This window comes from Equus przewalskii, chromosome 3, assembly GCF_037783145.1.
Source record: "Equus przewalskii isolate Varuska chromosome 3, EquPr2, whole genome shotgun sequence".
NCBI classification, from domain to species: domain Eukaryota; kingdom Metazoa; phylum Chordata; class Mammalia; order Perissodactyla; family Equidae; genus Equus; species Equus przewalskii.
Window position 1 is genome coordinate 24,764,057 of NC_091833.1, and position 14,229 is coordinate 24,778,285.

General features: G+C 38.4%; 1 protein-coding gene across 2 annotated transcripts in view; it reads left to right on the plus strand.

Annotated features, from left to right (window-relative positions):
• Positions 1-14,229, plus strand: part of CNTNAP4 (contactin associated protein family member 4) — a 263,723-nt gene that overhangs the window by 43,662 nt on the left and 205,832 nt on the right. For both annotated transcript variants that reach the window (XM_008518257.2, XM_070613914.1), the window contains exon 2: positions 2,564-2,674. In XM_008518257.2, the coding sequence (XP_008516479.2) occupies positions 2,564-2,674 (111 nt within the window). The remainder of the gene's footprint in view (positions 1-2,563; positions 2,675-14,229) is intronic.

Below are 14,229 nucleotides of genomic sequence, written 5' to 3' on the forward strand. Positions count from 1 at the left end.
TTTGATAAAAGTATTGCTACCCCAGCTTTCTTTTCATTGCTATTTGCATAGAGTATCTTTTTCTGTCCCCTCACTTTCAGTTTGTGAGTGTCTTTAGGTCTGAGTATGTCTCTTGTATGCGGCATATAGATGGGTCTTGTTTTTTAATCTGATTGGCCACACTATGCATTCTGATTGGAGCATTTAGTTCATCAACATTTAAAGTAGCTATTGATAAGTATGTACATATTGCCATTTTGTTACTTTTTTTCTGGGTGTTTTAGTAGTTCTTCTCTGTTACTTTCTTCTTCTCTTGCTCTCTTCCCTTGTGATTTGATGGCTTTCTTTAATATTATGTTTGGGTTAATTTTTTGTGTATTTATTATTGGTTTCTGGTTTGTCATTACCATGAGCTTCATATATAATAACCTACCTATATAACACTCTATGTTAAATTGATCGTCTCTTTAGTTTGACCTCTTGCTAAAAGCTCTACTCTTTTACTCCCCTGCTCCCACATTTCATGTGTCATGTCCAATAGCTTTTCTGGGGATATTCCCCATTGTTGTTAGTAGCCAGAAAAGCCAGATATTGTGACACTCATCTCAGTTGTGCTGAGTCCTAAGGCTTCTTATAGTGGTAATGCTCCCTGCTCAGTTCCCCACTCCTCCAAGGAAGGCTTTGTACGTTAGGATTGCTCCCAGCTGGCCATGAAGCAAGGTGGCTTGTGAAGGTGGCTTTTTTTCTCTCCAGAAAGGAATTTTTGCCTCTTCCACCTCAGTCAGCACTGCCCCTTTTTGTGGGGATTCTTTTTATACAGTTTTCAGTTCTGTTTTGGGAGTAATTGTTCCAAGAGTAGTTGTAAATTTGTTGTTTCCATGGGAGGAAGTGAGTTCACAGTCCACCCACACCATCCTCTCTCAGAAATAGTTTTCTGATAGCTCAAAAATGGTAACAACTTAATAATTTTATAAAATAATAGGTGAATACTTTAAAGATTGCATGGAAGAAGAATTAGCTGAATAAAATAAGCATGTATGGATATCATGGTTAGCATGACATTGTTCTTATACTTTTGGTCTCCTTTGTGCCTTATTATTTTTTAATATGTGATACACATAAAAGGATAGATGATAGGTATATATTTTCATATACATCCTTATATACCTATTGATATATCCATATATGTATGTGTATACACACAAACATACACATACACACATTGCCTTTCTCCAGAAGTAACCGCTATCCTGAGTTTTATGCTTTTCATTTCTTTGTTTTTTTAATAGTATTTTTAAATCAATAAGTCCCCAAACAACATATTACCTAGCTTTGCTTGCTTTTAAGATTTTGAAAACTATCAACCTATATTATATAAGTTGATTTGGTCTTTGGATAAGTTGGTCTTTTATAAGTTGATTTTTTTCACTAAAAATTTTGTTTCGTAGATCCAACCTTTTTTCTGTTGTGGGTGGGTGTTGGTGTCGTTCCTTTTTACTGCTGTGTGTTATTCCATTGTGAAAAGTACCACAATTTATTGATCTGTTCTTTGGTCGTTGGATGTTTGGCTTCTTAATGATTTTTTGCTACTATGAGCAATGTTGCTATAAATTGTGCATGTCTCCTGGTGCACAAATGCAAGAATTTCTCTAGATCAGTGCTTCCAAACTTTTTTCTTTTCATGGGACACAGAAAATACTAGTATTTGTATTGCATCCTTGGGTAGGAAGGCAGAACTTTTTAAGACCAGTGGTTCATCACAGGGATGCTCTGCCCAGGAGGACATACATATCAATGGAATTGATGGAATGTGGGGTATGAAAAATTCAAATATATGAACTAATGAAAAATTGTTTTTGTAAAAGTATTTGCTTAAGTTTACACTCCCACTAGCAGTGTGTTGGAGCTTCTCTTGGCCCCCATTCTCTAGACAATCTGGTGTTGTCAGACTTCTGAAATCTTGCCAATTTATGATCTGTAAAATATTATCTAATTGTAGTTTTGCTTTACACTTCTTTTTACTTATGAGTTTGAACATCAATTCCTTTAGGTTCTGTTCTGTGAACTCTCTGATCTTGTGCCGTTTTTTTCCAAATGTGTTTTCTAACTGATTTAAAGGCAGTTTTTGTTTTTCTTTATTCTATTTTCCTCAATTTGGAATACTAATTGTATACTGTTTTGCAGGTATTTCCTACACGTTGTGATGTTTCTGTTCATTTTACGTGTCTTTTGGCAACCATAAAATCTTTATAAATCTTTCCTTATATCAATTTATTTATAAATTAGCTATACTGATTAGGTATTTTTATTTCTTGTTTAAGTAAAACTTTTCTACCTGAAGATATTATATTATTTTATAATTTCTATGAGGTTTTACTTCTCCATTTTCATAATCTCTTATCTTTAAGTTCTTTTTCTTTTCTTCTCAAACTTATTAGACCTCCAGTAGAATGTTGCATATAAACAGTGAGCATATTGTTAGAGATCCTAGTACTTTTTGTTTTGGTTGTTTGCTTTATTGATTGAATCCCAGAAAGCTGTCAGCACTGTACTAACCTGAATGTGGATTTTTCCCTCTTGGCAGATGATTGCGATGAACCTCTGGTGCCGGCCTTGTCTCAGGCATCATTCAGCAGTTCGTCCGAGCTCTCCAGCAGCCACGGTCCTGGATTTGCAAGGCTAAATCGAAGAGATGGTAAGTCTGCGTTTTTCTCTCTGATTGGTTCATGATGAATCTCAATTTTCCCTTCTTTTACGGAAATCATTATAAGTGACATATTGTAAAAGGAAGTAAATTTCTAAATAAGCAAATGGTAGAAACTCATGGGATGTACATGACATGTAGAACTGGTCCGGAATGGCAAAGGATGCATCCTATTTGAAAGTCCTGTATCATCACTTCAGCACCCAAGGAATTGAATTCCTTCCACCTGGCAAGTTTTATATGTATCTTATAAAATAACCTTTTTTTCAACAATAGCCAATAATTATGAATACAGTAACCATGAAAATTTAATTGGCCCTCTATTTCAAGATAAATAAGGAAGTTTGCAACAAGAAGTAATTTTAAAAGATGCTAGTTATTTAAAAATAATAAGTCCTCAGTTAGTTTAATTGTCAATGTGGATGACATGATTTTCTTTCTTGTTGCGGATGGGAACTTAATAAGCTCTCATGCTCCAGTAGGAATACTCAGTTCATACTGTTGACTGTCTCTTAGGTAGGTTGTGTTTGATTGCTTGAATATGTGTAAAGGAAAGCACAGATAAATCAATGGCAGCTTGCTGTAGAAATAAGAGAATTTAAAAACTCTATGCCTCTGTGCACTTAGAGACAGAACATCATTGTGGTCCCTTTTCATAATATGCTAAGGCAAAACCCATCTGTGCATAGCATATATTCTATGGAAAGAGTCTTGGCAATACTAACACGGAAAACATTTTTAACAACTATGAAGAAATAGACATTGACATCATGTGTTGTTAAAACTGTGATTCACTCATTTATTATCCCCTTCTCGTGTGCCGTATGTTAGCCACTTCTTCTAATTTTACTCCTTTATGTTATCCTTGGTGCTGCTGTTTAATGTTTGAGCTCTTTGAACATTGAACATAACAAATACATTAGGGGTGTGTGTGTGTGTGTGTGTGTGTATCTGTGTTTTGCCATCAAGTACATGTTATAAATATCTAACACTTCAGTGTGATTTTAAATTTGTTTATCTTAAAATTTTATCTCGTATTATTTGAGACAGTCACTTTTGTGTGTTTCCTTTTCTTTATTGAGGTATAATTGACGTAACTTGTGTGTTTTTCTAAGTGTAAGAGTATCAATGGAGAGTAGTAACTGAGATCCTTGTATCAAATGGGGAATTTGGGGGGCCTTGAATATATTTGCATAGATAATGCTTATCTGTTACTTTTATTTGCCTTGTAGTAAGAATTATTGGTCACACTGGACTGTCTTCCACTATTTTCAATTCTGAATTTCCCTTATTGACCACAGGCAAGTGAGCTCTCCTAGCCCCACTGAGGGCCAGTCCAGATCCATGGGATTCATGGTCCTTGCAGTGAGAATGCTGTTATCACAACGCTGGTCTTAGAATGAGGTCCCCATCTTGTACACTTTTTTAAAGTAAAGCAGAATGTAACATTTATCATCACTCCATTTGAGTAATAAAAGCTGTCATAGGATTTGGCCCATGGAAAGAGATACAAAACTTAATTTAACTACTTATATTTATTTCATTTATTGAGGTTCAATAAATCACAAAAAATATATATGTTATTAATGGGATCAAATCGTGTTTTTCATTGATGTATATACTCATCCAGAGTCCATCAGTGGGACTCATTTTCATTCTTAATTTGTTTGTACGGTTCCTGGTGAAACACAGTATCAAACTTCATGAATCTCATTTGCATGTTAATGAAATGGAGAAACAAAACAGGATCATTTTAATTATCTTTTGCTGCTTGTCAACCTACTTGATTACATTTTTCTTTTTCATTTAGTTTTTCTTTTTTTTTCCTATTATTTACATGAAGTGTTCACAAAGAAATGTCAGATTTTGAGTGATGTTTTAAAGGCTATATATTATTTCTGGTATTGCAACATTCTTTGTGGTATTTATATCAAGCTGTGGAAGGATGTTCAGCCAAGTCAGCAGGTCATGTATAAATAAACTAAATCAGCAAATAAGGGTCTTGGTATCCCAGAAACACAGATAAGGTGACCTCTTGCCTGCGGAATCTGGACAGCTTAGAGCCAAAGGTTGATAGGCAAGAAATGAGGAATCAAGTTCAACAAACGCTGTGAAAATGACTAGGTCCCTGTAATGGGGGAAAGAGATCAGGAAGAGGCTGCAATTAAGCATAATGATTCCATTTCTACCAGAAGGGAGGAAGAAAAATTAAGAGTTTTTTTTGAGGTATGTTAATTTAATTTTGTCACTTGAGGGCCATTGTGGGGTGAATTTTGTCTTCCAAAGGATACGTTCAACTCCTACCTCTGATACCTATGAATGTGACCTTATTTGGACATACGGTCTTTGCAGATGTGGTCAAGTTAAGATAAAGTCATATCATATCACCAATATTAGGGTGGGCTCCAAATAGGGCGTTATCTGGAGAATGAGATTTGGAGATACACAGAGACAGAAAAGACAGAGAGAAGGCCAGGTGAAGACAGAAGCAGAAATGGGAAGGATGTAGCTACAGACCAAGAAATGTCAAGTATTGCCAGCACCAGCAGAAGCAAGGAAGAGGGAAGGAAGGATACTTCTCAAAAGCCTACAGAGAGAGCACAGACCTTCTGACACCTTGATTTTGGCCTTCTGGCCTCCAGAACTGTGAGAGAATAAATTCTGTTCTTTCAAGCTGCCCAATTAGTGATGCTTTGTTAAGTAGCCCTGGGAAGCTAGTACAAGTGCCATTGAGTAAATAGCTTCTTTTTCATACTTCCTTTGTACCAGGAAGATCCATCTCGATATGAACCTGAAAGATTACAGAGCTCAGAGAACTAGAATCCAAACTGAACTGTAAACAACACAAACAAACAAAAACGAATGACTGTTAAAACTTGCTGTATAATAGAATTAAATCTCTGTGTCTTTATTCCCACTGTTGCAGTTTTAGTGTAGTTTGAATTATAATGGGCAACTTAAATTTCTACCATTGTCAATATGGAGTTCAAACAGGTTCTTGTGTACCTTTGAGAGTTCAAGTGTGTTCTTAGGAGAGAATATAAAGAAACCATATGTGTCGAACGGTCCCTCAGGTTGCAATATAATCCAAATGGAAGTTTTTATTTTCGTGTACTTGGGAAACCTTGGAAATGAATTATTGCAAACTGATGTACTTGTGCAAACAGGTCAAATAATAAAGCAGTATATAAAATTAATACACACAGCAAAAATAAAATATTTATACGGATGTGTAAACATGCATATGTACATGTGTTTAATTATATAGCAGATTACGTCCCTAACTGAAAAATATTGTGAGTTTTCTCTCATCTATTCTGTAAGATCGAAATATTTTCTGTTGCTAAAAATCTGAATCTTAGTCTCTACTTTCCTATTGTCTGTGTCAGCTATGTCCTTCTACTCTAAGTGCTTGTAAAGTGGTGCTTTCCCCATGTCTGTAAGATTTGCTCTTAAAATCAAGCATCTATCTGTAGAGAAATTAGTATATTTGGTTAATTGACAGAACTCTCATTCTTGGATGTAGTTCTAATGAGAATTATTATAACATTCTATGCAGAATTATTTGGTGATTGTCACTGCCCTAAATCATTGTCCTTGTTTGCACACAACTATTGTACTTGAATTAAAATCCCAAAGATAAATCCCCAAGGTATGCATGATACATGTCAGTGCTTAAGAGGACACGTGAGGTGAATGTTTCCTACTGTTAAACATGTTGCATAAAATCTTCTATAATTATTACATTTAAAAATGATACCATTAATATATTTAATAACCAGTACTTTCTATATGAGGAAAAGAGTAAGAGATAAATTTTGTACAGGACTGAAAAAAACTCAAGCCTAAGGAAAGGGGAGCCTCATTGGCACAGTGAATGTGGGTCTGAAATGTGTCTGAGAGGTCCCCAGGACCACAGATGGGGTGGTGGGCTTCATCGACTGGGGTGTGTACAGAATTTACTGCGTTGAGAATGGCCTGTTCTTGTAGAGTTTGTTAGAGAACCAGAGATGGCAACCATTTATTTGCTTCTGTATCCTCATCACACTCAGGAACTGATGTGCCCGACTAAGCCCTTGGCACCTGAATAATTACTTGCAAGGGTCCAGCACCTCCATGCTGATTCAGGCTGTAAGTACATGACTTCTTATTAGCTCTGCCTGATTTTTCTGTCTTGTGCCCTAATTTATCTCTGGGATTAGATGTACAGTTCTTAACATGGAGATGAGAACACTTAAACCCGACAAAAACCCTGAATAGTCAGATGCCAGAGAGTCGCCCCTACAGTCACAGGACACGAGCTTCCCTGACACTCTGGAACCTCAGCTAAGCTACTCTGCTTCTCTCTTTCGTTCTCCCTCTAGTGGGTCATATAATTTTAGGTGAAGAGCAGACACTTCAGTATTAGACATATCTGGGATCAAGTCACCACTCCTGGGTTTAAATCACTTCTACCTCTTACTCATTTTAGAATGGGAAAAAAATGTAACCTCTGTGCTTTAATTCCTGAATTTTCTCTAGGAAGAGTAGGATAGTACTGAACTGGTATTGGCTTTATTGGAAATGACCACAGTGCTGTGATGTGGCCACAAGAATTACAAAAGCACAGCCCCAAGAGAAGGTCAAACAGTTTCAGAGTGCGTCCTGCCAATTAACCCCATTTTAGCAAACCCCACAAGACCAGCTCTGTATGTTAATTTACACAGAGGTAATCTCAGGGCATTCAGGTTTCCACATGACTCTGACAGGAAGGGTTAATTTATTCCTGATTAATTATAAAGCAAAGCAGGGTCAAAAAATTGTATTTTATTTGTTCATTATCAACTTGAAGTAAAGATAAAACATTCTCCTATATCCTTAGTCAAACTCTGTGAACTAGGGTGATCTGATGGTTTTATTTAAAATATTTTTACTTTTTTAGCAATTGGAAATTGGTTGATGAAGTTAAAAAAATTTTACTACCATTTTGGTAAAAGTTTGGGAAATGAAGGTCCGGATCAGTTTTATGATCAGTGGGGTGTCATTTGTGTTTATAGACTATATTTTGTGTGCTGGCCTTGAGAAGGTGAAATAAAAATGAGTGAAGATTTACATCTGATTTCTCGATCTGCCCATGTCCTCTATTCATTAAAGCACAGGAGAGGTTGCTGTCGCTTCTGCGATTAATATAGAATCACTTCTATTCTTCTAGCAATTCATTGGATTTCACGCCAGCGGTGATTGTCCGTCTGATCGTTCAGTTCTCTCTTTGGTTGTTGCTCTCCCTTCTGGGCCCCTTCCTCAAGGACGTCTTCCACCCTCTTTTAATCCCTCTCACCAGTGTCTTGGTACTGCGTCTGTCTTACCCTTATCATCCTTGTCTGCCCCGAAGCAGACTTTCTTCTGCTCTAAATCAATCTGATAATGTAATCCAAGTAGATGTGCCAAGTAGCCAATCCTAAGTAATTTATGGTGATAAAAAGTGCTGGTTTTGGAATCATGAAAACTAGATTATGATACTAAATTGTAGATGGCCTTGGGGAAATGACATTTCTTCTCTTTTTTTCCTTTCCTATAAAAGGATGGGGTTGAATTAGAGGATCTCTGACTATGACAATGCACTCTTTTTATTTGCGATATTCCACAGGCAATGTCTTTTCTTTCTAAAAAACTCTAATAATGGAAAATTTCAAAGCATGTGAGTGAGTGAAATTGATGGCCCTTCCATAAGAAGGTAAGGGGAGTACCTTGAGGCAGATTGTCCTTCTAAGTCCTCTCAAACTCAAAGACACAGGAAGCTCTTGGCTTAGGAAATGTCTTCATATGTCATAAAATCTGGGAATTCAAGTTGTAAATATGATCCTACTGAAATTGATACAATTGCTCAAATTTGATCAATTAAAATACACTCAGAAAATTAAAAATCATCAATATATCACTTACTTTTTTGTATGTATCTAATATTTTTCACAGTACTGTGTAGGAAAATTTCACTTGTAGGTACAGTGAAAATAAGCAGTGAATTAAGTAATCACATAGTGTCTTTTTAAAAAATTTATTTATTTATTTTGAGGAAGATTAGCCCTGAGCTAACATCTGCTGCCAATCCTCCTCTTTTTGCTGAGGAAGACTGGCCCTGAGCTAACATCCATGCCCATCTTCCTCTACTTTATACGTGGGATGCCTACCACAGCATGGCTTTTGCCAAGAGGTATCATGTCTGCACCCAGGATCCGAACTGGTGAACCCTGGGCTCCCAAGAAGCAGAACTTGCGAATTTAACCGCTGCGCCACTGGGCTGGCTGGCCCCTAATCACATAGTGTCTTAGGTTGGATTCTCCCAGAAGCACACCTTGGGCTGAAGATTGAGTGGTTTGTTAGGGGATAGCTCCCAGGAGAAGACAGTGAGAGAGTGGAGAAAGCAGGACAAGGAAGGGGAAGAAGCCAATTTCAGGGGAAGTCCCACATACGGCCTGATACACTCTGGATGATAAAATTTTACCTAAGACTTTGGCCTACCTCTTGGTCAAGGAACTGAGGCTAGCAAGGTGGCTGGCTGTATAATCAATTTAGAAAAGTCAGTGTCTTAGCAGCTTGGGCTACTGGAACAAAATGCCATAGAGTGGATGGCTTAAACAATAGACATTTATTTCTCACAGCTCTGGAGGCTGGGAAGTCCAAGATCGAGATGTTGGCAGATTCAGTTCCTGGTGAAAGCCCACTTCCTGGCTTGTAGACAACCACTTCCTGGCTGTGTTTTGATATGGCCTTTCCTTGGTGTGTGCATGTCGAGAGAGAGAAGGAGAGATCTTTCTGTCTTCCTCTTCTTATAAGGGCACTAATTCCATCATGAGGGCCCCACTCTCAAGACCTAATCTAAATCTAATTAAGTCCAAAAGGTGTCAGATACATCACACTGGAGGTTAGGCTCCAACATATGAATTTTGGGAAGACACATTCAGCCCATAGCAGTTAGCTGCATTTTTATAAACTAGTAAACTAACTAGAAAGTGTCAACTACTTGAAAATATTGGAGAGAAACCAAGATAACCAGGGCTTCAGGGGCAAAGATCCTAGAGAGAGAGGAAATGCCATATAGTGAGCCTGACATTTTCTGCACCAAATAACAGAGCTTCAAAATATATAAAGAAAAATGGACAGAAATAATAGGAAAAATAGACAGTACAAATTGAAACACAAAACATAGTGAGGGTTTTTTAATATAGCTCTCCCTGTAGCTTATTGAAGAAATAGCCAAAAAAAAAAAAAAAGTCGGTGGAAATACAGAAGATTTTAACAGCAAAGTTAGCAAATTTGACAAAATATGTAAATATGTAATTTTAATTTATATTTTAATGTATTTTAATGTATAGCACATATGAAACTCTGCCTCCAACAGCTGCAGAATACACATTCTTATCATGTGTACCTAGAATATTTACTTAAATTTATTCTGGGCCATAAAAAGTGTTTCAACAAGTCTCAAAGGCTTTAAATCATACAGAGTAAGTGCCCTGGGTACAGCTGAATTAAGCCAGAAATCAATAATTAAAAAATACTTAAAAACCCAGAAAGGTGTGGAATTTAATTAATACACTTCTGAAAAAGAAGTCTCAATGGAAATTAGAGAACATTTTAACTCAACGATGGCGAAATAGTATAGGTCAAAATTGTGAGCTGTAGCTTAGATCAGACTGATGGCTTTAATTGAATGTGTTACAAAAGAAGGGAGGCTAGATATTAGTGATCCATCCATTGCCTACTTTTCCAATTTCTCAAGAAATTAGAAAAAGAATAGTACATTAAACCAAAAATAAGGAAAAAGAGAAGAAAAAATTGCATTGCTTAATGAAATAGAAAACATGCAGTACAATCAATAAGAGAAAAATATAATAAGAGGATATTTTAACAAACTTCCTGCTAATTGTGAAAATTTAAATGAATTGACAAAAGCATTAGAAAGACACAACCTAAAAAAAAAATGGTAAGAAATAAGACAGAAAATTTAAGTATTCTTCTGTCTATTAAAGATAGTAAATCCATAATTCACACATTTCAAGAGAGAAAACTCCAGGCTAAAATGCCTTCAGATGTGAATTCTTCCAAACACTTTTAAGGAAGATATAACTCTAATCGTATACAATTTCTTCCAGAGGACAGAAAAAAAGTTAAAATACTCCCCAATTCATTCTGTGAGTCCGGCATAACCTTGATACCAAACTCTGTCAAGGACAAACAAGAAAGGAAAATTAAAAGCCACTCTCTCTCATGAATATAAATGCAAAATACTCTAAACAACATATTAGCATACATGAGTGAAGGGACTTAGGTTTGGCCTCTGAATGAGAATGCATGCTTTCGGCTGGAATGTACATGTGCCCCGAAAGCATGGTAGGTTGAATAATCAACAAAGCGGTGAAAGCAGGGGCCTAGAGCTTTCTTGTCTGATATGATGCATAAGGATCCTGAGTATCTTCCCTAGGAGAGGATGGAGTGAAAACGTGAGGATAGCTAGCAATAGAAAACCATCCTTTTTGGATTCACCCATATTAAAGCCTATTGTAATTAAAGATGTGGTGTTATGTATTGGACACCTCTTGGGTGACAGTTACATGCTCTCAGCCCACCTCTTTCTCCAGCCGATGTGGTAAGGACCAAATCCAGCTTCCTTCAAGGACAACAGAACCTCATCTTGGGCTGTGCCATGTACCTGTGTCTTCCTGCCCCCTGGCTCCCCTCATGCTGAGGGATGATCTCCCCTGGGGAATCCACTGGGCATCAGAAATTCTAATGGTGGGGTATGGCGACTATTGCCTACCTGTGAGACTGACCTTGACCAATAGAGGGTGAGAACTCATGGATAAAACCTTCTGCCTTTTGTCCTCAGTGTGGAAAGTTCTGAGATGCATCTTATAAGGCTGCTTGGAAGTGTTAAACTCCTCATTTTGTTCATACCTTGTTTTCCTGAGTCTGTTTAGTTGTCTGTCTGTGTTGTCTTGTATCTAATTGTGCTTCTTTAGATGATTAGTTTGAACTCGTTGTCAGGCAGTTTGTAGATCTTCATTTCTTGGGGGTTGGTTACTGGAAGTTCACTAAGTGTCCTTTCGGGGTGTCATGTTTGCCTGATTTTGCATCATCTGTGTCATCTTGCGTTGTTGTCTGTGCATTTGAAGGAGCATCACTGGGCAGGTCTCTAGGCAGGCAGGATTGGTCCCAGAGGTGTCTGAAAGGGGCTGGAACTGATTCAGAGGGCTGGTTCAGGGTCTGCAGCTGGGACCAAGGTCTGCAGGCCTGCCCCTAGGGGCAGAGATGAGTGTGCCTCCTGCCAGGTCCCTGGGTGGGCTGACTTTCTCCAGACTGAGACAGAGCAGGGCTGGAGATGGGTCACAAGGCTGTTTCAGGATCCATAGTCACACCAAGGTCACCACGCCTGCTTTCAGGGGCATGAAGGAACATGTCTTCTGCCAGATTCCTGAGTGAGCAGGATTCCTCTGGACCTTAGCTGAGAGGGGCTGGAGTCAAGTCGCAGGGCCACTTCAGGGTCCCCAGTCAGATCAAGGTAGATGGGCTTACCTCTGGAGGGAAGGGTCAGTGTGTCTCCCTCCATGTCCCCTGGTAGACAGGACTGCACCTGGACCACAGCTCAGAGGGTCTGGAGCTGGGTGACAGGACTGCTTCAGGATCCACAGTCAGATGGAGGTCTGAGGGCCTACCTCGAGGGGCAGGAACTGGTGTCTCCTGGCAGGCTCCTGGACGCGCAGGACTGAGGGCTCCCTGATTGCAATGGAAGGGGCTGGAGCCAGGTTACGGGGCCACTTCAAGATCTACGGTCGGACTGAGGTCGGCTGGCCTGCCATGGGAACATGGCTGGGTGTGTCTCCTGCCCGGTCCCTGAATGGGCAGAGCTGCTCACGGACAGCAGCTGGGATGGTCTGGAGCCCAGTTACAGGGCTGTTTCAGGATCTTCTTTGGGACAGAAATCTGTGGGTCTACCTCCAGAGGCACAGTCAGGAGCGTCTCCTGGTGGGTCCCTTGGAGGGCAGGACTGCTTCTGGCCTGTGGTGGGTCCCAGAACTACCTCAAAGGTACTTTTGTCCATGGATGGCTGCCAGATTATTGTTGCTGAGGGGGATATGAGTGGGAGACTTCTATTCTGCCATCTTGCTGACATCACTTCATATATTATATGTCTATCTAACTGTCTATCTGTAGTTTAATATCTGTTCCCATAAATTATCTCATTTGATTTTTAACTGTAACCCTTCGAAGGCTTCTCTGTGGATATAACTCCATGAAAAAAGATAGAAAAAATTGCATGATTTTATAAGGGCTTCTCTGTGTTTTGTCTCAAATAGGACTTTATGTTAAAGATTTTTCTCCCTCAGTGGGAATTGTCAGGGTCTTAAAGGTCTAATAATTTAAGTAGAAAGCCAGCCTAAAATCATATGTAAGTGATTTGAGGATTATTTGTTATTCTTCTCTTATCTTTTTCTTTAATTTCTTTAAAAAAATTGACGTATAATAAATATTAACCGTAGAAAATAAAAGGGACACGTATAAAATTGACTATATAATTGGCCGTATAAAATATAAGTGACTTAATAGACTATATAAAAGTATCTGACTGTATAAAAATGAAAAACAAGGTCAGAGACTCTGTGCCAAAATGAGAATGTTTATGTGGGTTTTTCTAAAGCTTCATCCTTGACCTTGGCGTTGCTCATGCCTCCCTGCATGAGCTGGTCCACTGCCAGGCCGCAGGAGGGGGCTGTGCAGACACCTCCCACATTTGCGCTGGAGGAGGAACATGGCTAAGAGTCTCCTTTCTTATATTTTCAACTGCCTGCTGGAATTTTCCAGCTGCCTGCTAGATGGCTTGTCTTCACAAAAGAGCTCAACATATCTTCAGTTAAATATATTACCTTCAAACCAGCTTCTCCTTGTCATTATTTTTCTTTTCTGGATCCTGGTGGTTATCTTAATCACCATGGCTTAAACGTTGTAGAATTACCTTTTATTTCTCCCTTGCTCCCTCCTCTTGGAGATGACAAATTCTGTATATTCGTGGCTTGCAGTCTCTCTCTCTCTTACACTCCTTTTCTCGTTCCATTGCTACCCGCCTAATGCAGTTCTTTGGTTTTTAAACAAAATTATTTTAATAGATCCGTCACTGGTCATGCAATTTTGAGGTTTTCCTCAATAAGAATAAATTTTAAAACACAATTGTGGCCTTATTTTTTCAATCCCACCTCCATTGCATATATGGGTGTTTCTGAATGTGCCTTCTGAAGTCCAGCTCATAATCTACAGAGGTTGAACAGATAATTTGGTAATTTCAAGGAGAGAGGGATAAAAAAAAAATAACAAACTTTTCACTAATTGAACTGTAAGATAATTTGTGAATTTTCTCCCATTCACTAACAGAGTACAGTTTCTCTTAACTTTTACTTAATTTGTGTGCTATTACTTACACTTATTAGGCTTAGGTCTTTTGCTGTTAGTAGTACATGGCATTAATTCTGTGATCAGTAAAAATACATAGGGGCCGGCCCAGTGGCGCAGCAATT